The sequence below is a fragment of the Tursiops truncatus genome, chromosome 12 (assembly GCF_011762595.2).
Source record: "Tursiops truncatus isolate mTurTru1 chromosome 12, mTurTru1.mat.Y, whole genome shotgun sequence".
In the NCBI taxonomy this organism is placed as follows: Eukaryota; Metazoa; Chordata; class Mammalia; order Artiodactyla; family Delphinidae; genus Tursiops; species Tursiops truncatus.
The window spans coordinates 21,357,427-21,384,844 of NC_047045.1; the positions used below are offsets into that span (position 1 = coordinate 21,357,427).

The following is a 27,418-nucleotide window of genomic DNA, read 5'->3' on the forward strand; positions in this document are numbered from 1 at the left end:
AAAAGGCCTTTGCAACAGTTGTGACAGCTGCTGAAAAAATGGATGCAAATTCTGTAACCTCAGAAGAAAGGAATGAAATTATCCAGTATCCTTTAAAATCAGTTCTACAGTGTCCAAGTAAGCATACAGAATAGTTTATAGTTTCTCCAGATCTACATTAGAGATTTAACCATACCATCCCAAGATAACTCGTTTCTAAATACTTATTCTGAATTTAAAATGGCCCAAACCTAAACTATTTGGTCTAAAACTTATATAAAGGTCATATTCCAGAATACACCAAAAATGGTCATTATTGAATTCTCTATTTTTCTAAGGTTATTAATATACTTTAAGAAGTTGGCAGGGAAGCAATTTTCGTACTCTGTGAAAAATGAGAACCAGACAAGTGTTACACACTTTTCCATTCGTGTCTTATTGACAGTAGAGTCTAATTACATTTAATGTTTTCAAGTGTTACACACTTTTCCATTCGTGTCTTATTGACAGTAGAGTCTAATTACATCTAATGTTTTCCAGTAAGGGTTTTAGTTTAATTTAGTAGTATGTATTCAGTTTACTAAATCATGTTTTAACATTGAGATTTTAACCCCTTTTTGTCAGAAGTACATGGTGAATTTCCTTAGCTATAGCCTCCAGTGCTCGGTTTATTAGAGCTGTTTCTGAACTAGAACTTTTAGGATTTATAAAACCTACCAAACAGAAGACTGACCATGTGGCAAGGCTAACATGGGGAGGCTGCTAGAAAGCAAATGAGTGAAGCCAGAAAGATAGCATTTAGCTTAAGAGTAAAAGGAGACCAATCATATTTACACACCGGTAGAGGAAGATTGCTTGGGAAGAAGCATAATGTGTAATCCCTGTGTGATGTTTAAACAGAAAAGTAGACTGTTAATCCCTATCAGGAATGTATCAAAGCACCTTTGGAGTACTTTAGAATCCAACAAGTAACATGCTAACATTGCAAGTAGAACCTCTCTCAGAGTATCACTGCAATTTTCATTCATTAAGAAATTATGAATAAATTGTTCTTGAACATACATAATGTATAAATGTAATAAATTCCTTTGTCTAGGGGTTTCTATTAATAGGCATTTAATTTAATAGTACTTATTCCTGCTCCCCCAGTTTCTTGCACTGGCATTCCTCACTTTAGTAAATTATGTAATAAGATGAAGATTCTAGAGGTTTCTCCTAGTAACTACAGAGGTTCTAAAACTTCCTCTGCTGCCCCATTTCCTTTAGTCATACAACTTAAAAAGCCCCAAGTTGTTTGGCTTTATGCTTAAAGGCAGTAAATATTCTACATCAGGAAGACCCATCATGGAGTCTTAGAGCCTCTAAGGCCTTTACAAATCACATCAACCTTTTAAGACACAGATGAAATGACATCTGAATCTCTTCCATGACAAGAACTCATTAAGACAATGAAACAAGGAGACCTCAAGTTCATTATTTAATATTCTATTTCCAAGAGAATTCTGGGATGTGTCTTTAAGTATACTCACTAACATACCAAAATTACCATGCAAATATGACCAGGAGAAAAAAAGTCCAAATTCAGTGAAGACTGTTTTAGTTGCAAACCTTAGAACTGTGTACTTGCAGGTCTTTTTGTGTGTGTTTGCTTTGAGGACAAATTTAATGTATAACTAATTGTTTTTAAATTTAATATAAACTTAATATATAACTTAAACTTCATTAATTCTGGAGTGTAAAGGAGGTATTATGAGTATAAAGGGCATCTTAGCCCTCTGGCAACAGGGTGGGCCAAGATGACATTAATGGATAAATGCTCCCTTCCCCACTTCCTGCTCCAAAAACTAAAAGTGCTAGATGAAATATACTCCAAAACAAATCATCAGAATGTTGCCAGGGTTAAAAAGAAAGGTAAATCCCAAGGTACCAGAAATAATTACAAGCCAGAGCAGAAAGTGTCTAGCCCTACAAAGCTTTGAGACAGTTACCAGAGTAGCATTAGTTCAGATAGATTAAGTCTTACTGTCTTCATCTAAAAGATGCCAGGATTTCTTACTCAGTAGAATTTAAAAACATGTACATATGCACAAAGGGCTGTCAACTTGGAAAGTAAGGAATTTATGATATGTAAACATAAACACCACCACCAATAAGGAAGAAACTGGACAAATAAGAGGCTTTTGACACCTTGGAATCCATGTGTTAGAGGCAGAGCCTCTGTCACCTAGGGGTCCCTGCATGAGGGCATGGAGCAGAGCCTCTGCCAATGCTCATGATCAGAGCAGAGAATAGATTTCTACTGTGTGAAGTTTTCCACGATTTATCTTAACAGCAACTAGGTCACTATTTTTTCTCAATATTCTCTAGCCATTCCCCTCCAATCAGAGGTGTCCTCAATCATGTGTTTCATTTTTGACTATGGTTGGTAAAATCTAGGGAAAGAACGTGTGAATGATTTTAAGGATTTTCCACCTATCGTCTAAGTGAGGCAATCAGCAATACTCCATGTCTGATTAACGTGAAGACACCATCAATATCTACAACGCAGTTTCCTCAGCTTTCAAATGGTGCAGATGAGTGTCAGATAAAATTGTGTTTAGAAACCATTCCTTTTGACAAAATGCTTACACTGTAAGGTACAGAGCCTCACACAGACCAGCAGATTTATGTCAGTCTGAGGCACTTGAGGGCTCTTGAGCCCTGCTTCCTTTCTTTTTTGCTAGGCATTTAGTTGAATTCAGCCTATCTAAATGCATGTCAGGCACTGAACCACTTCGATTTTTCTTACTGTCTACTTAAGGATTAGGTAAGAGTAGCAGGATGGAAACTGTTTTGTAAATATTCAGTCGAAGCTGTAAAATTGAAACATGAAGCTCATTTGTGGTAGCCATTAATGGAGCACAAAACCCTCAAGCCAGCCTATAAAGTGTCAGCTTAATTATGTCCATTCCTTAATACTGTAAAACCTCACAAATGGGATATTATGATGCACTAAATCTTGTGGTTAATGAAATACTATCTGAAAAGTTTGAAAATTTCAAACTGTTGAAGTAGTTTGAAATTTTTTCACAAAATATTGAGCATGTACCATGTGCCAGGCACTGTTGCAGGCCCTTGTGATACTTCAGTGAGCACAGATCTTTGCCCTCATTGCATTCTAGCAAAGAGTACAATGATTAATTATATAGTATATTACAGAAAAAAACGAAACAAACAGCAAAAAGAAGCAGGATGTCATGCTGCAATTTTAAACAGTGGTCAGAACAGGCCTGAGATGACGTTTTATGGAAGAAGTGCATTGTACACAGCGAACAGCCAATAACAAAGGTCCTAAGGGCAGTACGCAAGCTGCACTGGAGGAACAGCAAAGGTGGCCAGTGTGGGACACGCAGTGAGCAAGAGGTAAACTTCAAACTGAGTGAGGCGGGGTGGAGGGCAGGTAAGTTATGGCCCTGCAGACCATTGTAAAGTCCTTACCGTCTATAGGTGGGAATCCATCTAAGAAAGACTTAGACCTTTAAGGGATCACTGACTGCTATGAGAACAGACTGGAATAGGTTTGGAGACACAAATAAGGCAAAACAAAGACCAACTTGGAGGTCACTGAAATCATCCAAGCAAGACACAAATGTCTTCAACAAGAGTAATAGTAGAGATGATGAGATTTTAGATGGATCCAAGATCGGATGAAGGATGTGAGGAATTCAGGGCTGTTTTTTGGCTGAGAAACTTCTGAATGTAGATGCCATTAGCTGAGGAGAATTTAAGAGGCAAAAAAAGGAGTTTGGTTTTGGACGGGTCTTCAGACCTCTTATTAGATATCCAAGTGGAAAGGTCACATAGGGAGGCGAATGTAACCATCTTTAGGATTAGATGAGATTACCAGAGTATGAGCAGAGGGGGCAAGGAGCCCAAGGTCAAACTCTGGTTATGTTTTAAAGTTCAGAGAAAGGAAGACTGGGCCAGCAGCCAGTAATGGGAGGAGAATCAGGCAGGTGCGGTTAGTACCTTGCAAGCCAACTGAACGAAGTGTTTTAAGGTCAAATGTCAATTAGATTTAGCAGTGTGGAATATATTGGTGACTGAGTGGTTGAATAGTGAAGACTAAGCCTGGTAGCCATCACCTACCAGATGACCTAACAAGTGTCTAAACTTATCACTAGTCCATACTTATCACACAGAGCCATACTTTGTGTGATACACTGCGGAGATCATAGCATCATCTTATACAAAAGGTTTAACCTGAAACTAGTAAGTGCTTTAGACCTAACTTCCAGTTTACAGTAAGTGCAAAGGGATAGAAGAGATTAAATTAAGGACATTAATTAATGACAAAGAAACATTCAACAAAACAGGCCTAGTTGTTCCAGAAAGTCAGAATCTTGATTGAATCCTACTTTAGCGAGAAAGCTACAAAAGACATTTTGAGGACAAATGGGAAAATCTGAATATGGACTAGATGTTAAATTAGGGAAGCATTACTTTAAGTGGGATAATGTTATTGAAGTTATGTAGGAGAACCCCCTTGTTCTTAGATGCATCATGTATGCGTTCTTTGAAGCAGTTAAAAATATACATATAAAGCAAATATGGCAAAGTAATTGTTCCCTTTAAGTGGATCGTTGGACCAATCTTTCAGCTTTTATGTTTTGACTTTTTTCCTAATAAAAAAATTTGGTGACAATAAAATATACCCAACTGAAAAAAAAAAATCTGGTGACAAAAGGAGCGGGGAGGGGGAAGAAGATTGGAAATTTAGAAAATCCTTGAGTTCTGCTTCAAAGGTTATAGAACAGAAAAATAGGTAATAGCTAGAGAGGGATTACAGGATCAAAAGACTTTTAATAGCATGTTTATTATGCTTATGGGAATGATCTAGTAGACAGAAAGGAAACGGAGACAGGAGAGCACTGCTGGCCCTGTCTTTGAATGAGCTAATGCTCCTCAGCTAGGGCAGAGGCAGGAGCAGAGAACTGGAGCCCCACCAGTGAGCAGACAAGGACAGGCTCATGAGGTGCTTGAGCAGGATATTCACTTATTAACACCGATTACTGTGTAATTGTGAAGTAAGGGAGTAAAGAGAACCCTAACAAGGCAACTATTGTATATTCACTGCCAACCCTAGCTGCTTGGATCAGCTGGGGAGCATATTTAAACAGATTCCAGCTCTTCCCTCCCCACTTCTTTAGTCTTCTAAAGCAGTCTCTGTGGGTAGAACCTGGGAAAGCGCTCCAGTTAATACTGCTCATGCAATCAGTGTCTCATTTGGAAACCATTTTCTGTAGGGATATAAGGTCTTGCCATAGGCCAAAGATAGCTTTGATATTTTAAACCTACAATCTATTTTTTTCAGATTGCCTGTGCCTATTTTTCCTAATACAAGAACTATACCTGGTGATGTGCCTTGTTAATAGTGACTTACTGAACACATTACAGTAACCTGAGTACAGCACCACACCAGCACTGGCTTTTACTGTAAAAGAAGATGATGACTCTTTGTTAGCACACTAAATTCTGAAGATACTTACTTACTAGAAGCAGTTTTAGGGCTCTTTGGGAACTCAGAGTGTGGCTGGTTATTTGCACTAATCACCACCTACTGGGTCCGTCTAAATCTTGGATTAACTACATCCAAGAAGTTGCTCACATTTTTTATTTTCTGAAATTACCTCACACACTACTTAAAATCAGTACGCAGTCTATGAGCTAGGACTTTTTGCTAAGGTGGACAGCAGAAACTTGGCTGTGGAGGAAATTTTGTTCTTGATCAAAGCTGAATCTAGAATTAAAACATATTACTTGTGGCTCCACTCAGATTGCCAGCACCGATTTCCTTTTAGCATATCTTGCCCGGTAAATATAAAAACCAGCTCTTTTATAAATTTAAATCTACATAAAAATTCACACATGCTTATTATATAAAAGAATGTTCGCTATTTTGGGGTGTGAGAAGGGATAAAGCATATTTACAGTCGCTCTGCCCCCCTCCTCCACATTTAACTTACTGCTTGCATTCTAAAATGCTGTCCCACTGCACCAGCAGTTCTCGGCTGGGGACTGTTTTCTTCCCCCAGCCCGGACATCTGTCAGTATCTGGAGGCACCTTTTTTGGTTGTCACGACGGGGGGAGGGTGCTACTGGCATCTAGTGGTTGAGGCCAGAGATGCTGCTGAACCTCCTACAATGCACAAGATAGTCTCCCCACAACAAAGAATGAATCTGGCCCAAATTGTCAACAGTGCTGAGGCTGAGAAGTAGTCCATTAAAATCAGAATTATCCACCCTACTTAAGGTCAGCCTGCACTATATACCATTGTTTCTCAGGCACTTAAATGGGCATATGAATTACCTGGGGATCTTGTGAAAGCCCTATACCCCTTTTGGCCTTGTTTTAAAGAAAGAATTGGTGAAATATAATCATTAAAGTTAAAAAGGAGGAAAAAAAATTCTTTTTGTATCTTCCACTAATTAGGTCAATTATAAATATTTATGTCCCAGTATATTTATGACTTAATTAGTAGAAACATGCTAATAGAATTTAACAAAAGAATTCACTGAAGTATTTTTCCTCACTTCATCATAGGAAAGCTGTGTTTGGAAAGCATGTATAGAAAGGGAATTAGATGTGCTGAATCATGCTTTCATATAGTGTCCTTTAAAAAAGGTTAAAAATTCTAGTTGTTAAAACTGACCTATTATTTAACCTATCATGCAGTCAGTTAGAAGAGAAACCATTTGGAGTCAGAACTCAGTTTGTGAAAATAGCACTCAAATCTTAGATTACTTGGTATGTGAAAAGACTGATTTTGAAATCTTATCAATTAACTTCATTGATCCCTGGACAATGCTTACGTAAACACTGGCTTTATTCAAATACTACCCATCTGTACATTAAAAACAAGCAGATTAGAAGTAAATGTTTTATTCTTCCAACTAAATTCCAGTACTACAAGGGCAGTAAAACAATGATACACTGGGGAAAAAATGCAGCAATAAACATTTGTTAAAAAGACTGATAGAATAAATAAAAACTACCAAAAAAGGGTGGGGGTAAATCATATAAACCCATTCTGAAACCCCAAGAAGTCCTGGAGTACAGAAATGCCCTCCTCCTTCGCTATTTCACAGGAAGCACTGAAGGCTATTTGCTTAATAATGTCCTGGGATTACACTCTACATTATTAATAACTGGTTACAGCTTGGTTGTAGTGCACAATTAAAATCACACTAACTTCATCTGAATTGTCATTCTACAGTTTTATTTACACAACCAGTGAAGGGCATGTTCTTAGAATACCAGCTTTAATCCTTTCCAAACATTAATATAAGAAGCCAAATTGTAATGATACAGCAAATGAGGCCACTGGCATTAATACAGGTAGCAAAGGTCCACATCCGGGTGGTACTGACATCAAGGAAATTTCCAAAACCGGTTGCTGCCTAGGAGTGGTTGCCACTGACGAAAGCTTGAAACAACCTGTATTCACAGGGGGTATTGGCATTGCTGCATGTTGTAACTGGGACCTCTTGCAACAACGCAACAAGGAACAAGGCAGCCCACAAATGCAGAAAACATGATTCATGAAACATCTAAAGGGAGAAAAAAGGAAAATTAAGGCTAAGTTTAGGTCAAAATTTAAACACATGCCAAATCTTCATCCCTAATATTTTGCCCCTAGGTATTTAAGTAACCAAAAGTAAGCCTTAGTAAAGTTTTGCTGCCTATTTCCCTCCAAACTTTTTCTCCATGATTTTGTTAAATTCTCTTCTTGGGTATGAAGATAATTATAATAAACTATAATTATAACAAAAGTCTTCTCCGTAAAAGACTGTCTTGTTTTTGGTTTAAAGATGAAATACTTACAACTAGCAGGCTGTTCTCCATATCGTCGCATTATTTGATCATGCGTGAACTTCACAAATGCATCATATTGTTCTATAAATAAAGATAAACATCAATTACATGATTTGCAAAAATGCCCTCTTCTCTAATATATTAGAGCCACACAAACTGCAAAGTCCAATATATATAGTGAGACAATTCTAAGCTGGCACTTAATCAGACACAAAACCTCAGTAATAATAGTTTATCAGATGGAAAGAGCATGGAGCTTAGTCAGGAAACCTACATTTGTTCAAATCACACAACCTCATGTATAGGCTGGGTGGGGCTTATTTCTTAACCTATTAAATTTAAAGGGCTTGAAATAAAAAGATATCTTTCTCCTCTGAAAGTTATTATAAGTGGTCTATGAATGGCAACTTACTGCAACGAGGGGAAACACGACAACAAAAGCGTAGCAAAATATATGATACATCCATACATCCAAAATATGATACATCCACCTGTAACCTAATCAGGTGCCACAGAAAAAGATGTTATAAAACTAAGCAAATTCTCTCACCTGTGTTAGCATGGTGATTGATTTAACTCCTTAATCAAGAAGTTTACAATATCAATACCCAGTAAAAATCTGGCTTAAAAATCCAGGGGGAAATTCTGATTAAGTTACCATACATAATATATTTACTACATTTAAATGACTAAATTTTATGGGAAAAAATTTTTTTTGGATAATTTAAAGAAGACTGCAGCAGCTTGATACTCTAAAATTAGGTACACAGTGCCAGTTAGATTACTTCAAGTGTCCAGAACTGATGGCAAAATTATAAAAGATACAAAGTCAAAAAACCCACAACCAAATTGAGCTAAGTAAACAGCCAAAGCACAGGGTATACCAAAGCACAGGGTATACCAAGCACAGGGTATACCAAAGAAAACTCTAGTTCCCTAATACTGCTGCTGGTCTACATGGCTAACATACTATTTCTTAAGGTCACTAAGGAGGACCACGAGCTATAGGAAAGTTCATTTCCTTTCTTGAATTGAAATTCTCTGGTTCTTAGAAAATACCCTGTACCAGTGTATAGAAAGGGTTAATTTAACTGATGTGAAGTGTATGTGGGAAAGAATGCATTTCTTAGGATGAGTTTCTGGGAGACTCTAAAACTCATCTCATACCTGCAAGTTTTGTGTTCAATATTTCTTCATACTCTTCTCGAACTTTCTCTTCACGCTCTTTCAATAAACGTTCACAGATCATCCCAACCTGCCGTAGAGTGAATAAGGGCTGCTCTTTTTTTAATGGTGAGGAGGCTGCTGATGGAGTCCCTATGTACAACATGAACAACAACAAAAACCGCACCAGATTTAGAGCCATCACAGAAAGCATCATCTAACTGAGGAGGTTTCACTTGGATGTTTTCAATGCTTATATATCAATAAAAGCATTTTTCTATCAGCGTTTAGCACAGCATCTCCCTAGTCTTAAAACAGGTTTAATCCTATCAGCTTATGGCTTTGGAAGAACACAGCAAGATGCATGCCATCAAATATAAGGGGGAAAAAGTGTGAAGGTGAGTGGAGACAATGTGACAAGATACAAACTTAATTTTTTGTTTTTAAATTAATGATATCAGCTAGGAGAGACTTTATAAAAAGAAATACTGAGAATATATCCCTAATATTCAACATTAAATTTCACGGTTCAGCATCCTTAAAGATTATAATGTAGCAGCCACTTAGTAGCAGTTTCTTCAGAATGCATTCCTCTTAAAAGTATTACTTAAGGCACTCTGATTTTCCAAAAACATTCCTCTTTTCTTGAAAAGAACATCTGAAATTAATCTTTGCGAACTCAGGATTATGATAGTCATCCACGGTAACACTGCTGCAAGTATTCTAGACACACACAAATACACACTTTTGCTATCAATTGTTTGTCCTGTTTATCTGCCCCAATTCCTCTTTTCACTTGCTCCTTGTAACTTGCATGACTGGGACCACTATGTCCAAAAAAAAAAAAGTATGTTTGTTTGTGTTGTGTCTACCAACAAGCTGTAACAGAATACCAGAATCCTTGTATTCTGGTATACAAGAATAAACTATACCAGCTTCAGTCCACAGCTACTAAAAAGTAAGCCTCTATCTTTATTTACTTTCAAATTCGCAGCTTTGTTAGTTGAGACTGCCAGTTCATTGATATTCTAAGAAGTGATGAATTATGATGAGCTTGGTTCCCGCTGAGGGTAGAGTCTTGTCTCTACCCTCACCTCCCCTTACCAAGTTTCACCCACTTATACCTGGCCCCCCAAATTGGCAGGAATACTGCAGAATTTAGTTCTGAACAATTTCATGTTTCCTAATCTAATTTTATTTGACTGTTTTATAGCCTGTGAATGTTTGTTTTGTTATTCTGCCTGGTTTTTCTTTGCCTGCTGGGAGGGAAGGGAAGGCAAGGCAAGCAGGCAACTACTGTCACACAAAAAACTATGTTCGCTGAGAACTTTACTAAAGTAAGAACCATTTTTGATGGCTCTTCTTTAGTAAGAAGTTTAACTTTCCCTTCACTTCAAACAGCCCTGAGTTTTACACCTTAAATTTTAAAAAGTGTATTTGCAAACTATTCTCTCCAACAAGAGGCAGGGAAAAACCGATATAGGATCAAAATTATCAACCTTTAGGGAATCTATCCTAAAACACAAGTATGTGAGGGTATACTTTCAGGGACATTTTTGTAAATACTGTAATAGCAGAAATTCTGAGTCTATCTATCATTATTAAATAATTATGGGAAATCCATAAAATGGCATCGTATTCAGCCATGGCAAGGTACATCTATACCTAATAGAGAAACGTGGCTATATCTTTTTTTTTGTTTTAAATGGAGGCTACAAATCATAGCATTTATGGGGAAGTCCACTTAGGAGATACTATATACAGGTGGTTGTCTTTGAGTCATGAGAATCCAGGTAGCTATTACTTTTGTACCACATTTTTAAGAGATCATGAATTACTCGTATAAATGTTTTTTTTTTTAAGCAAGGGGAGAAACAGGAGCTTGATGACCGAAGGCAACTTGTATTACTTTTTCCCATAATAAGTGAAAGGAAATGTTACTTAGTAAGTCTGTTATTACCTGGTGAAGCTGGTCCGCTGAGGAGAAATGCCTGTGGCTGTGCATCAGAAGTACAACATGGATCTGTCTGTTGGAAACTAGTTTCTAAATGTCTTCTCTTCTGCATGCGCTTATACTCTTGTTTTATGTTGTACAGAATTTGTTCTAAAAGAAAAAAGTCAAAACTTGGCAAGATATAAAGTTTCAAGTTAAAAAAGATAGGTTGGGTTCTACCAAAAATATTCTCTTCAAATAATATCTAGAAAACTTATGTTCTGGGAGGAATTAGTTTCAGCATAATGGGGACACTCATTCAGAAACAGCACATACACACCACCTGGAATCCAGCTATTCTACAATACCATTCTTTCTCAGCACTGACTAGTAAAAAAATAAGTTTTTCATTCACCATAAAGATAAGGGAGTCTGTGAACTGAAACACGTACTTAACTCAGATTCTGAAGAGTACCAAACTCAAAGGTCATTTATTCACCACACACATAACTATTAAACTAACAGGCTTTTTCTAAGACCATAAATAATTAGAAGCAGGGAGGACTATGTAAATACAGGCACACACCAGTGAGAAGTGACAGTAGCAGGTCAGCAAAATGACACAGTAGATGTGAACTAAAAAACTGTCATACATTAAATGGCCAGAGCCATTAATATTAAGCTCAACAGAATTGATGAATATTACAGCATTAGCAGCAAAGTACTGTTCTGAATCTTTAGGGTAAAAACCCAAGTAACGTGACTGGTACATAACAGATACTCAATTAAGAACCACTACACCACAGTGCCATTATCTTCAACCAAACCAGGAGTAAACAAGTATAAGGGACATATCCTTCAGGCCAGTATGATACATTTTAGAAGATTTCTAATTCAAAATAGTTACCATTTAGCCTCTCCAGAAAATCCCTCCCTGAGGTTTCCACTCCCATCCAAATAGACTTAGTTCCTAAATTAATAGTTATCCACATGAAAACTACATCCCAAGAAGTTTATTAATCCCAATCCAAAACAAATAACAGGCAATGTTTCATAAATATAATGGAGTATAATTTCAACAATTCTACAATGATGCAATTTCAAAATGAACTGAAACTCAATTGAAGGCTAAAGATTTATGTAAGATGAAAATGATCCTTTTTAAAAAATTTAATACTAGAGGTGTTTTTTTGTTTTTTTTTTTTTAGGTATCTACTTCTCATCTCTCTTTTCACTTCATTTCCCAGTAAGAACTTTTAGGGCTTTTCAGAGAGGGGACATCAATCAGTCCCGTAAGCATTTAGATTCTTCCAGTTTCATTATTGTATTGATAATTAGAAATCAAAAAATAAAAAGCTGCAAAAGATATATCCAGTGAAGATTTCATTTATGTAAATGTTGTGTGTAAACAAATCCATTTTACATATACACGAATGCGAACTCACACATTGGAATAACTAACCTCAGGATGGTTGTGTGAATGTCTGTATTTAATATTTTTCAGAATGTTAACATTAGTTTATACTAAACATGGTCATGTTCACTCCTTTTCCATTTATGTGAAATTGTTTATAATTTAAAAACAAAGTTACCAGTGTGAAATAAAATGGCTGTCTATTGAACAGTTAAGCACCTTGATAGAAAACAGGATTCCTAAGATTCACAGAGGTGACCAATAAAACTAGTGCAACATCCTATACCAACCAGGTCAGGCACACATATCCTCATTTTTCTTAAATAACTCTTTCAGTAGCGATATTCTAAAAGGTTTCTAAAGTAATGATGTTTCGATCTCATAGCAAGCTTCACTCATTTATCATTTTATGTTCAAAGCTACCATCATCCTGATCAAAAGTGTCATTCAAAGCATCCTAAAGTTTATTCACAACCAAAGACTTCAAATATATTAGCACAAAGTAACTTTTAACCTTAACCTCTTTTGTGTGACTTATTCTTTGATCACCACACAGCTGTCCTCAGATTATTCTTCCTTTTGCTTCACAAAATCAACCAAAGTACAACTAAGATGTACCAAAAGAATAGTTGTAACAGACTCAATTTGTTCATCTGAAAGTCTCAAACAAGATCTAGCCTAGGATTAACATAACATAGCTTTATAAAATCGCTGTACCATCTAATATTTAAGAGACATCATTACAAGCAAAGGAACTGTAAGGCATAACTTACAAATGAATTCACCAATTTAAATGTAGTTTGATGAGTTCTGACAAATGCATACATAGCCCTGGAACCACAACCACAATAATGAACTTTATCACCCCCCAAAAGTTCTCTCATATTCCTATTCACCACCTTTACCAACACCACTGCTACTTATCTGCTGTCATTATAGTTTTGCCTTTTCTAAGAGTGTAGATTTTTGCCGCCTTTCACTCAGCAAAATGCTTTGGAGATTCACACATGATGTTGCATCAACCAGTAATTCCTTTTTATTAATTAGTATTCCATTGTGTATACATCACAACTTAGCCGTTCTTTTAGCAGACATTTGGATTGTTTCCAATTGGGGGCTATTATGAATATTCAAGTACAAGTCTATAGGTGGACAAATTTTCATTTCTCTTGAGTAAATACCTAGGAGTGGAACTGGATGGCCTGATTATATGGTAAGTGCATAGCTTTACTTTGTAGGCAACTGCCAAACCATTTTCCAGAGTAACTGTACATTTTGCATTCCCACCAGTAATGTATGAGTTCCAGCTTCTCCACATCTTTGTCAACACTTGATATTGTCAGCGCTGAAGAATTTCAAATACTGCTGCACTGCTTTTTATATCTATTATGATACAACTATGTCATCTAAGCCTCACCGTGCCCTCAGATGCTCTAATACTGGTAACGTGATCAACACCGTTATGAAGTGAATGGTCCAATTTAACTTGACCAAAACCCTCAACACTCAAAGTAGCAAAAAGCTAACTACAAGCTTCAAGTTCATGTTATCTTGGTTCAGAGGTATATGCAGTTTTGAAGCTAATAACCAAGAAATCTCCCCAGATTCAATATTCCACAATTCACATTTTAAGCTCAACCTACATATTTGGCCAACTTTAGTTGCTTCCATGCCAGCTGGATACAGGCCTTCCATACATCAATAAAGTACCTATGTCTACTTAGTCTTAAACTACTTAAATCTAGCCATCTCTTACCAAACTAGAATGTGACATTTTACTCCAAGTACCTGCAACTTCTGACATTGTGTTGCCAAAAAAATTTACCAGTCCATTAAAGAAAGTCAAATAAAGCTTCACTAACATCATCAGTTTTAATCATGCAGACTTCATATTTGGCTTATGAAGCAAAGATTAAATTTGCAGCAAATCACTTAGAGCAAAATATGGAGTTATTTTCACAATCTACTTTACAAATGGCTGTAGTATATCCCTTTTCAAAATCCTTAAAACTACATCACCCTTATACTACACGGTCAATCCCTGAACAACATGGGGATTTGGGGGTGCAGACTCTTCCGCAGTTAAAAATCCACATTAACTTGTAGTTGGCCCCTGTATCCTAGAGTACGGTTCCTCCACGTAGGCGGGGTTCCACATCCTTGGATTTAACCACCTTTGTATGGTGTAGTACTATAGTATTTACTATTGACCTGTCAGTTCAAGCCCACACTGTTCAAAGGTTAACTGTAAAATACTTGTAAGAGTTTCTTGCACTGTACTAGGTTAAGTGAAAGTCAGAATTAGCAAATTTATGACTAATGGCATTTGCATTCTCAAATCTAGTAAATACCATTGAGAATGCTAATAAAATTCTCCGTAATAGGCAGATTGTCAGTGAGCCAGCACTTATTCCTTTGGAATATTAAAATATATATAAAACAAAAACACCTAGGTAAATGTGAAAAGAAAAGAAAGGCCTGGCCTGAGGCAATAAAGCCTGTTTACTCATCTTTGTTGCCAATGATTACTTGAAAAACCCTGGTCACAATGAACAAGGTCAACAATATAAACAGGAGAAAGTTGATGGGATACAAAAAATAACTGAGTTGATAATGGTAAGAGAAACAGCATCAAGATGGGACTGAGAGCAAAGGGAAAATGGAATTAAAAGCAACCAGAAATGTGTTTAAAGGAGAACCACAAAATGGGGGGTGGCGGTGAGGGGTTGTCAAGTATCTCTTTAGAGTTGAGTCCATAACCATAAGATGTCTAAAACTTGGTGATATGTGAAACTAAACTTTTGCTCCAGACTTGCATGGACTTCCTGTTTTCCTACTGACATAATTACTAGATCAAACAGTAAGGCTTCGTTAACAGTTTTAAGTTCAGGTGTGTAAAACCCCTTTATTATCACCTAATATGCTAATTTCTCTATAGAGTACCTTTGAAAACAAACAAGGTAAAAGTTCATCCAAACAGATTTAACTCAAACAATGGGATTAAAAATGAAATAAATCTTGAAAGCCTGTCAGTGCTAGGGAGGAACACAAATAAAATGAAAAATCTGTACACAATTGAGTACAGAAAACCTGCAGTAGCCATTAAGACCTAAAACGGAAACTGTTCCAAATAAAATAACAGACCAAATCTAGAGCTCAGAACTACACAGACATTGCCATGTCTACTTTATAAATTAAAACACACAAGAGTTCAGAGTTGCTATGGAGACCCATCTTTGTAATTCAGCTATTCTCCCAGATCATCTGATCAGAAACTAACACAGTTCTTATAGACTCCTCGAGGGAACCTTAAGGACAATGTTCTTATCCAGCCAAGAGCTATCTAACTAAAAAGAATGAGCTGATGCCATTTTAAATTTACTTCAAAATTACTGCTATGTCAAAGGAACCTGGAACCAAATTTTTAACATAAGACTGTTAAGTTGTATCTACAGTACTTTAAAAGCAACTGGCTGAGATTCTAAATTTACATTACATAATATTTTACTGTATGAGGCATTCATTTATCTCCTACAAGAGGAGAAATAACTGTAATTACTACAGGTCAAATTCTATTACTTCACTGGAACTATAGTAGCCAATGATTACTTACTTGAAATAAATGGCTCAATTTATTAAAATCCTTCAGGTCTAAGTATAAATTACAAATTAACTGCGCAATGGGAGTCACTAAATGCAAGGAGTCCAACAATGCTCAATCAGCAGGTAGCTCCTCCCTGATATCCAAGAAGTTTCATACCTCTTTTATATTACACTAGATTCTAAAGGGATATATGTTAACCACGCTGCTTTTGTTGTTTACTTCTTTACTATCTGCAAATGTCTTCTCAAATAGCTTACAAGCTAGGAAAATACTGAGTAATAAGAACCAAAAAAAAGAAGTAAATGGTGAAGAGAAAGGGGAAACTGAACCATCCAAAACCCAAAACCCAAATATGCAAGCTACAGAAAACATTCAGTGCCAAGGCAAGTTTCAGCTTCTATTCCAATTAACCATGGGCCATCAAAACAAGGTAAGGTTTGGAAGGACAGAGAGCAGACTCCTTGAGGGCTGTAGGGCAGCACAATCAAGCTAAAGAAGAAACACTAACACACATTAGGACACCCAAAACACACATATGCACATAAATATCGAGATACAGCATACCTGGAAACCAGTGGCTGCAAACTGATAATTTAGGAGCTAAATGGAACCCAAAGACATGTCTGGCCTGAATACTTTCTTTTTAAAACAATGTGGCCAACATTTAAAAGTGGGTAATTTTACATTAAAAGTCAGATTTTTGGCTACTGCTGTTGCGGGGGAGTGGCGAGGAGGTATTGGACTATGTGGCAAAATTCAGCTGAAGAGCGGCTGCTACCTTTTGGGCTTAAGTTCTCAAGTGCTTCTAAAGCTTTAATGCACACGCAAACCACCTGGGGATTTTGTTAAAATGAAGACTATGAGGGACGGAGCCTGAGTTAGGCATTTCTATTGAGTTTCCAGGTGATGCTGCAGGCCAGGAGCAAGACTGGAATTCACAAGTCCTCACCTTGTTCACTTTTTTATTACTTGCCTGAACTATGGGCATTTAAATTTCTATCCCCTGCTTAAAATAATAACTCCTCTACTGTGGCAATTAAAATGAAAAGTGGTTGGTTTATGTATTATTGGACATGCCAAGAAATGGAGGGGAAGAGAAGGAAAGCAGTAACTGCAGAGATTATTACAAGTACCAAAATATTAAGGATGATCTAATTCATTTTGCCACTCTCACCTGGATGGCTTTTGTCGTTCTGAGACAGACATACCACCCCGCCCAAGCAGGAAAATATTCTGTAAATCAATTTAAACTTGGACCTACTTAAAGAGATTCATTAGATGACAGTAACATACATATATTGATTCATTTATATGAATTTTATATTCATTATGTGATTGAAAGTAGACAAATGCATTTGCTTTTCGATTCTGTCTGCTTTAAAAAGAGCAAGTAAGACTACCTCTTACGCCAGAAGACACTGACTGGAAACCTACAGACATCTTTTGTTTATCCCATGTATTTTGTAACTTAGTTGTGAATACTTAAAAGTCAACAGATTTTGAGAAAATTCTGACTTCTGGGCGAAGAAAGCCTTCTGGGAAGGTATGACAATAAAAAGTCTAAACTTCCCATGGCTGGACCTGAGAGGAACGGTCTGAACTAAAGATATAAATTAGAAAGTCACCTGTAGGAAGTCAGGAGCATGCATGTGGTCACTTAGGGAGCTACTAAGCTAGACAGGAATGGAGCTGAACCTAGAACTAAAGAACTCCTAAGTTTATGGCCAGATGAAGACAAAAAGCAGCTGGAGAAGCAGCTGGAGAAGTGGAAGAAAACAGTGCTATCGCAGAAGGTTAAAATACAAAAGGTATTTCAAAAAGAAGGGAGTGTCAGCAGTGTGAATGCTGTAATAAGAAAGGTCAAACAAGATGAGGATTGACTGTGTGCCATGGAATTCATCAGTGGCTTGACAAAAGCTGTCTGAGATACAAATATACTAGGAGTAAGTTGAGAGCAGCCAAAGAAATGGAAGCAAGTAGACTACCTGAAAGCTCTTTGAATTTGGTTTTGAAGTGGAGAATTCTGGATGACTGCTGGAGGAAAATGAGGATGCTTCATTTACTTTATAATGGGAAGCCTGACCATATTTAAAGCCAAAAGCAAAGATCTGGTTGAGAAAATCAGGTAAGGTTCCTTTGGAGAGAAGTGGGATTCTTCCCTCACTATTCATTTAATCTTCCTCAATGATACCAAAAAAAAAAAAAAAAAAAAGACACAACCATTGGTAGTGTTGGTACTGGGAAAAATGAAGAAGCTACCATTTGATGGCCTCTATTTTTTCTGTGAAGTAAAAGGCATGGTTATTCACTGACAAATGGCAGGACTGCTGGACAATGTAAAAAGTCCCGTTTGAAGTTGCCCTACTGTAACTATCTCCAGCACTCAGGGACAGGAAATGCTCTTAATTCTCACAACATCTCTAGGAGACAGATACTACTATAATCATATGCGTAATTTTACAGATGAGGAAAATGAGGCTTTGCTTCAATGTCTTCTGAAAGGTCATACAGCTGGAAGAAAGTAAACCCAAGCCTGATCTCAGGGCCTAACCTCTTAACATCTACTACCCTCTCCAGTATTAGTAAACCTAGCCAATATTCCGCTGAGTACCTAAAGTTAAAATGTATCACAAGGAGGAGAGCGAATTCTTAAAAAGCAGGATGTCAGTTAGAATAGAGGGATCCACTGCCACGTATTATTAATACTTCATACACTGAAACGTCAAACTCTATGACTGTTAAGAAGGTAGTGACCAAAACGGAGCATAATTCTCATTTACCTAGAGCCCTGCAATTGCAATCACTGGCTGTAACAAAATAATTATAAGAAATTTTCATGTTACATCCGGGTATTTATAAAAAGGATGCTTCAAGTGTCTCTAAACTGCCCCTGCTGAGGACAGGCATCTATAACTAACCAGAATGTTTTATTGGTGTTTCCAAAGTTAGGAATTACTCTAAATTGGTAGGTCGGCATTACCACACATACAGGACTGATTACAAGACCAGCTTCTGATAATGTACTATTTCACCTTGGGCCATGGATCAGGTTCCCCTGTTCTGTCACAACCACCTAAAACCTCCTACACTTCTAACCAATTACACTGCTTAGACAAGTTTTTCTTCCAGAGAATTATATATCAGCACTAGGAACAAGGCAATCTTCTGTAACAAAAGGCAAAGTTCAAGGAAAGTAATGTTTGAAAAGTTGGCTTTCTGCAATCTTTCAAATTCTACTCCACATTCTATTCTTTAATTGCTACATCAGTTCAATGATACTATTTTTTTTAAAGAAACAAAAGAAAGAAAATCAACTCTTCCAGGTCCCTCCCTCCAAACTTCCTCCCTTTAGTTTGATCTTCAGATGGAGTATTCTAAGAATTAACATTAACGGAAATGAAAATAAATGCTAATAAACCAAAGTCAGAATGCACATCACGGACTAAAACAGTCAGAAACAGCCAATACATAAGCTTCAATAGTAAAAGTGTGACTTAATTAAGTAAACCAATTTCAGTGCTTAGGCTGCCAAAGGTGAAAATAATGCTAACGTGGACAACTGTCCACCAAGAATTAAAATAGGTATTTTGATAAAGTTTATGGTATTTTTATTCTAGTTTAGCTGCCTTTAAAAAGTATCAGCAGTGGCAGCTCTGTCAGTCCCTGGACAGACTTTGTCTTTTCTTTGCCTAACCAGCATAGAATCTGGAACTCAAATGAGGTTCATAAAAGCTTGAACAAGTGACTTCTAGAGGAAGTATTTAGATTTTTAATAATGCTGAGAAAATCCAGATACATGAATAGATATAGAAATTAAGTCAAACTCAAAGGCTGTATTACTGAAAAAAAATCACAGTAAAAAAAGATCACATTTTAATAAAATCAAAATGTTGCAAAGCATTTATATTTCAGGATGACCTGCCTATGACATTTGTGACAGATAAAAATTAATGACTTACGATTTGTAAAGGGAGGAAGAAAGCTATACTCCAAGACAAACTACAAGCATATTCTGAGCTGTTTTTCTAGCGCTGGAAGGATAAAAACCACTACCACTACCACTACCCAAAAAAACCTATCATCACAAGAAAGATTACACAATCTGGCATAATGCAAAATTATGATCAAAAGGCTGAAAATAAATATCAAAGCTGACAACTTGACATACACTAGATTTTTAATTTACCTGCAAGCATTCTTTCCCTGCTCAATTATAACTGCAGTATCTTCTCATCATGCAAAAAAAATTTTGTTTTAACTTAAATCATTCAATCCCTTTAGAAATGAAAGCTCAGAACTTCATATTACAAAATATTTTCTCCTAAAAATCACATAAAATCTTTAAAAATGTAATTCTTCGAAACAGCAAATCTCTGAAAATGGTAAAATCCTTGTAAATGGGCTATTTCAAATATTGAAACGCACAAAACCATGTTTATCATCACTGTCCAGAAAGATGAGGGAATAATGAGATTTCAAGCACCTCAAAAAAGTATTGTTCAAAGTCTTAAACTAAATAAATGCTGTATTTCTTGTTACTACTTATTTGTTTGAGTCACAATTAAAAATATATGTTGTCACATATTGTGGCTTTATTGTCACAAAACATCTAAAAAGAAAAAGTGGTATAGAAGGAGGAGCAGAAATGAAATTGGATTTTTTTCTTAAATTTCCGAGTCTCTAAGAACCTTGGGAGATGCCAAGGCTTGATTAATTCAACAAATACATTCAATAAATATTTTAAAACTTTATTTGTGGTAAGACATTAAGAGGGAAAGGATGGCAGATAAGAATACCTCTGGGGTTACTTTCAAACTCCACAAGTCCCATCTATCCCCTCAAAATCCAGGGGACATTCCTTTTAACTAACAGTCTTTGCTAAAAGACTGCCACTGATGCATCACATTTCTCAGGTGTTTAGAAAGTTGTAAAACATTGGTAAGCTGAGTTCTAGAATCCTTATGCTCAGCAGTAAAACTGAAGATGAATCTCTTAAACGAGATTCATTTGTGAAGACCTCTTTACCATCTGCAGATGGTTCATATAGGCTTGAACAAGTATTCCACCCTTGTAGGTAGTCTTCTCAAAGTCAAGAAATTCACTGTGGTTTCACACATGCATAGAGAACATTCTGTGAGTCAAGAGTACTAGCACAGTATTAATGCAAAGACTGCAAGGACCATAAACTGCTGGTTAATTCACTTATGAGTACTTGAAAAGACCCAACCCCAGTACCATTCATTATCTTGTTTCATGAACCAACTATCCAAGAGATCCAAACTTAACCTATGCTATCATTATTGCATTCTTCTTTACATGGAAAGAGAATCAAAGGTTTCTTTTCTAAGAGGAAAAATAACACAAAACTGGGCACTTCCAATGAATCTCTTATTCTCAACCTTTCAAAACAAAAGCGTTTCTATCACTGTCTTCCTGGGTCTATCTAAACACATAGGAAAGATCTATCTGAATAATACCCAATATATTCTCTTTCCTATAAAGCCCTTTAAGAAAACTGAATACATTTATTATTCTCCTTTACATCTTAGTGTATGTCTCTGTGGCAACCATGGTGGCTAGGAGCATTTTCACCTAAAGAAGAGCTAACAACCCTGTCCTCTGATGTAGCCATGTTTACCCGATGTGTTTCTGTGCTCAAGATAGGCTTTCATTTTCCTACTTTCAAAACAAAATAGCTCAATAATGAACACAACTGCATGCTGCTTTTAATGGCTATAAACGTACATGATTATTAAATGCATAATTCATACAACTATTAAATAAATGCAGCTACATACGCAGTCCTAAATAAAATATCAGGTTTGAAATCCAAAGTACAAAGACCATTAAAATCAATTTATTTGCCAAATCCACTGAGAAACTAGAAGCAACTTAACAGCTGTCTAAATAACCACAAAATATTAAAAACACTTCTGGCTCAATATGAATGACATCTGAAATGAAATGTTGCCTCCTCCAACAGACATCTCATTTGTTTGTGTAGAACCATTTATACTTCATTTAAGCCAGCTGGTGTCTCCATTTGCAGGCATGTATCAATGTCTACAAAACAATCTAAGTTCCTGTAAACCCTTCCCCATTCACAAGCTGCAATTTCCATTCTTGATGGCAAGTTTCCAGCAAATACAATGAGTTTTTACAAAGGCATTTAACTCTTAATCCAACTGAATTCCTAAGGCAGACTACAGCAATGGTAACAAGTCAAACAATATATATAAAGGTGCCTAGCAAACTCACAAATAGGTTGAGTCCATAGAGGGATCACTTCACTCAACCACTCATTCATTCACTACACAATTATGAATAACAACATCTTGGATTTGACTGACAAGTATAATATTTTGGTTTTATTAAAATAATTTTGTTCTTGGGAATGTCACGATAATCTTTTGCCTAAATGATAATATTCTGAGATGTTTCAAAAACTAATCGACAAGGACAGAACACTCAATCTGTTTTCAACTAACTTGCCAGGATGAGTACTAATGAAGCTAGGAGAGGCATTCATTTTCCCAACCACAGCCAATGGTTCCCCTCCCACACACCTTCAGTTGTCATTCACTTTTCCTTTTCCACATCCAGGGGTTATTACAGACCTCACTGCTGACACCCTTAACCAGGGTTGGGCAAACTTTTTCTGAAAAGGACCAGACAGTAAATATCTGAGCTTTGGGAAAATACAGGCTCTGTCACAATTACTCGACCCCGCTATTGTAGCCTTCAAGGGACATGGACAATACTTAAAAAAAAAAAAAAAAAAAAGAATGAGCATGGCTGTGTTCCAATAAAATTTATTTGCCAGCTCTTTCACTTTTCCTGGTATTAAGTTGCACTAGTTTGAAAAATATTGATTTAAATAATAGTCATCAAGTCAAACTTTGGAATAACCTTCCTGGGATGACTAAAACAAAAACAAAAAACAAAGTTGGGTTTAAAACAGATGTCCTAGTTCCTGAAACTACTAGTAAAGCCTCAACATGACTTCAGCTACATATCAGAAAACATTATATACATATCCAGAGAATGATAAAATCATGATAAATTGTGCACATGCTCTGAAAAAAAAATTCACTTCAGTAGTCTAGTTGTATATTGTTTAAATTATATTTGAACTCACAGAAGTGAAAACAAAGAGATTCCATAGAGCCCCAATCAATCTCAATTTGGTAAGTTGCTTTCTGTTCCCAATCCCAGCTACTTATTTCTGCTAAGGACATATGGGTATTCGCTCTTGTAAAGTTTAGGTAAGACCACTTTTAAAATAGGAATCTAAAAATTAGGTATTTGGGAAAATTATTTCCAAGTTAGACAACATGAAAACTGGGAAGCTCTCTGATACCTGCACAACACTGCAGCTCCCATTATGACACCATGATTACAAAAACCATTACAGGAGCATGCCCGAAACTGGCCATGTAAACACAAGGCTAAATTAAATTACGTGTAAAGTGTCATTCAAAATCATAGTTAAAAACATAAATTTTAGCAATTCAAAACTTATGCACTTTTAACTGCTTTTCTCTAGTTGAAATAGCTTAAAAAAACTTTTCACAGGCTAAATAAATATCAGGGTGTGGTTTTAGAGTTCAGGATATGATCAAACTTCGAGTAGATGTCAAAAACACCTTGAAAAACAAAACAGCAATATTTTGGAAAATGTGAATCTGAATCAGTAGGCTTAAACGATTCCAATAATTCCAGTCATTTTATTATTACCGTCCACTTAACTGAAATGTAACATAATGTGCAGCCAACTGCATTAGCCAATGCTTCAAATATATCAATGAAATGACAAATTTGCAAAGGATCACAATTCTTTCTGAATTAATTCCCTTTAAAGTGAGAACAAATATAGCCTCTAGCTGACTTACCTTATATGCTCAAGACTATTTTAGCATTTAGATATACTTTAACTCCCAAACCTAACAATGTATTAATTCACACCCCCCCCAATGAAATTTATTGCTGGTTAGCTAGAGCTATTTTTAAGTGGCCTTATGAGGTACAGACTCCACAGTATCATTTCAATTTTCAATGACAGCATTTCACTAAAAAGACAAACTCTAAAAATAATGTTAACCACCAGGAGCTCATTCTTGACATTGTTTCAATAGCAAAAAATGGTAGCCTAGGCATTGAGGTCCTCCCCATATATTTGGGCAAGGATATTTTAAAAATCTGACCTGAAAAAAAAAAACAAAACTAAGTCAATTCCAAATGGAAGTTACCAAATGCAGGTAAATACTGCCCACAGATTTTTTTTTTAAGCTAACGATAAAGAAACATGTAAATCAAATTATGAAAAGGCTTTGTCTACAGATCATGTTATTACCAAAGGCTAACACACAGGAAACCTTTGCTTGCTACACACACAAAGGAAACATTTACACTACCAGTCCACAAAAACCTATCTTAAGATTGTGCCAGGAGCACACAAGGATTTTCAAAGTACAGAAAAAAATGAACACACACATGCAGTACAAAGCAGCCAAAAGGTAGTTCCCCACAGTCACTTTCAGGAAATGTCTCAAGATGAAAAGCAAAAATAGTCTTAAGTCCCTTGGAATCTTGGGTTGATTTATTATTCCCAAGGCCTGGGCTTTTTCTCCCAACAGACTTTATCGGGCAGAAATAAAGCACTTCCAACTAAAAGCAACTACTCAGCCCCGATTTTCAATACAATTTGCTTTTCATTAGAAGTTCGAGTTTCTCAAGGTCTAGACTTACAGTGCGATCAGATTACGGCAGTCGGGAAGAGCAGTTTCTTTGTTGTTGACCCTGCTAGGGAAACAGGTCTTGACTCAGCCCAAGTGGCGTTCTTGTGGGTGATTAATGACAGGCCTAGATCTCGCCCCAGTGACATCCCTCCCCACCCCCTCCGTACTAAAATCAGCCATGTCTGAAAGGGAGGAGGGGCTGCCGCTTCGCCTCCAACCACCCAGTTCCAGACTTGATAGGTGCAACCAATCGATGCCGGGGAGACAGCCACCAAGAGTCGGGTGAAACGCGTGACCCTTCGCTTGCCTAGATTTCCGTGTAGCACCCTCTCTGATCATTTCCGCTTGGGCTCTCCAGACTACGGAAACGCTCAATTCTGGTCCCTCGGCGCAAAGAAAAGGACCTTCCTCTTCCCCACAATACCCGGCGAGGCACGGCCCCTACCCACCCCCCCCCGACCCCCCCCCCCCCAAGGCCATTCCCATTGTGTCTCCGAGGCTGGAGGAGCTCGTGAAAAGAACTGTGGTCGCCCGAGGGCTCCGCTAAGCATGGGGGCGGTCCGGCAGCCCAGTCCCGCGGCCGAGGCCGCGGCCCGGGCCCCCCAGTCCTCTCACCCCCTCCCCCCACGGCGGCCGCGGGGCCGAGTCCCACCTGTGGTGAGGCGGGAGGAGACATCGCCGAAGGGAGATGGCTCCATTCGGAGATACTTCTGCGGCGAGGTGGCGGCGGCCGAGAAGGAGGCGGCGGTGGCCGCGGCGGCCGACGACGGGGAGGCGGCAGCCGAGGTGGGCGCCGACAATGGCGCACATCGCCTCCGCTTCGGGGACGCCGGGCTCAGCAGCGGGTCGAAATCCAGAGTCCGTTTCAGAGTGGCTCCGCACGCCATGGCCGGGCTGTCGGGCTCGTGTAGGGTCGGGAAGGGGAGGACGAGGGAAGGGGGGCAGAGCGGGGCCCCGAAAAGAGCCTAACTGACCGGCTCAATAGCGGAAAATCGGGTGGCGGAGCGCCGGCAAGGGGAGTAGAGCCGCCGCCGCTGCTGCTGCCTCCGCGGCAGGGGCAGTGGCCCGGGCCGGCCGGGGCGAGGGCGGGAGGGGCGGTGGCGGCGGCTCACGCCAGCCGCGTCGGGGGTGGGGGCTCTTCCGCCTCCTCAGGCGCGGCTCCCCCGGGAGAGGCTCCGGCCGCCCCCGCCGTCCGTTCGGGCTTTGCGCCGCGCCTGAGGCGCTCCTGCGCGGAGACCGGCTCCCTCAGAAGTCTAAACCAGCCCCGTGAGGTGTGAGGCTGCAACGCGGCTCCTAAGACGCCCGAGCAGCGTCAGAAGCTAGAGAGCGTCGGTCGATGCGGCGGGATTGAGAGGTGGCGGTGGCGGCGGCGGCAGGAGCGCCACCGAACACGTCCAGCCGCTTCCCTGTCCACTGTACGACTCTTCCACCCGCCGCCGGCCCCAATATGGCGTCAATAACAACGCCGCCGATTCAAATCCTGCGGCCTCAGGGCGCGTGCGCATGGGCGGCTGGCCACCCCTGTGGTGCGTTCTTGGGAGTTGTAGTTTTTCCCTGTCGGGAGGAATCGGCGTGAAAAGCGATTAGGGAGGAGTCATGGAAACTACGACTCCCGTCATTCAAGGCGCGCGATTCCGAGTTCCGAATTGGAATTTAAATCCCCCTACACAGCTTGAGTGTAAAAGGAACAGAGCGAAAGAGAAAAAGGAAAACGCTCAGAGAGAGTGGGAGAAAAGAAAGTCAACCAGTGCGGAAAGCAGGCTCAAAAAAAAACCTTTAAAATTCAGGACATAGTTGTCCTGGTACCGCTCCCACAGTGATTTAACAACCGGGAAATAGAAAATTAAGCCAACCTAGAAGTTCAAGACTGACTAATTTCGGTAATAAGAGTGCCAAAAACAAAACCTGTCACAACGACGGGCTAGGAAATGATAAGATTTTGGAACCTATTTAGGACTTCAAGAGAACAACAGTAATAGTATCAGGTTACAGGAACCTTGATTGAACTCCATGCTTTGCCCTTCCCAGGTAGCTGCTTGCATCCACCTACTAAATTCTGCAAAGCCAGGTTTACCCTGTAAATGAATAGGATTTGAACGACGTACAGAACCAAATAGTTTTGCTTTGGATAAAAAGTTGGTGATATCAGAAATTGCACTGTCTCTGTTGAGTAATGGTGTATATCTTGTGAATGGTAAAAATTAAATCCAAAGACACGATGAAATGTCTGGAGAGTAGATATTGGACCCATTTTGTAAGCAGAGGAAAAAAAAGTTTTTTTCTAAAAGTTATACTTCTAATCAGGTACCTAAAATAAAAATCAAATACAGGATTAATAAAGTTATTTATGTGAAAAACTGTCATTGGTCCTTTGCCTATGGAAGCTATCACCAGTCCAATACAAAACTAGTTATCTACGTGAATGCCATATTATCAAATGATCATGAGTATCAAATACTGGCTTTCAATGCTTATTTATTCCTGTCATTTATTCAGTAACTAAAAGATGTACTATTTTGTACCATTTTGTCTATTATTCTTTACACCATTTTTGGACAGTAGTTTAATATATTCTTGTTTTATAGAACTGTTCAACCCTTCAAAGACCAGCAGTGCTGATCACACTGCCTGTGTCAACAACTAAGTTGTGCTAATTTTAACATATTATACTGTTCGGAAAGTATCTTTGGAAAAAGAGCAGCATTTAATGAAACAGCAGCTGAACTGACAC

General features: G+C 38.2%; 2 protein-coding genes across 13 annotated transcripts in view; one reads left to right on the plus strand and one right to left on the minus strand.

The window, feature by feature from the left end:
- Positions 1–18,168, plus strand: part of ORC3 (origin recognition complex subunit 3) — a 78,096-nt gene extending 59,928 nt beyond the window's left edge. For 6 of the 12 annotated variants that reach the window (XM_073789405.1, XM_073789406.1, XM_073789413.1 and 3 more), the window contains 2 exons: positions 6–117; positions 12,140–18,168. In XM_073789405.1, coding sequence (XP_073645506.1) covers positions 6–117; positions 12,140–12,309 — 282 coding nt within the window. In that variant the 3' untranslated portion in view covers positions 12,310–18,168. Of the gene's footprint in view, positions 1–5; positions 118–632; positions 1,089–3,167; positions 6,744–12,139 lie in introns of those variants that run through there. The other 6 variants (XM_019929410.2, XM_004323952.3, XM_073789407.1 and 3 more) reach the window with 5 other exon arrangements.
- On the minus strand, positions 6,886–26,152 carry AKIRIN2 (akirin 2). The gene is made up of 5 exons (XM_004323951.4): positions 25,340–26,152; positions 10,959–11,102; positions 9,002–9,151; positions 7,844–7,915; positions 6,886–7,569 (listed from the first exon to the last, which is right to left on the minus strand). Exons 1-5 carry the CDS (start codon positions 25,572–25,574, stop codon positions 7,559–7,561), a joined length of 612 nt encoding a protein of 203 aa, XP_004323999.2. The 5' UTR covers positions 25,575–26,152; the 3' UTR covers positions 6,886–7,558.
- Between the last annotated feature and the right edge of the window lie 1,266 nt (positions 26,153–27,418).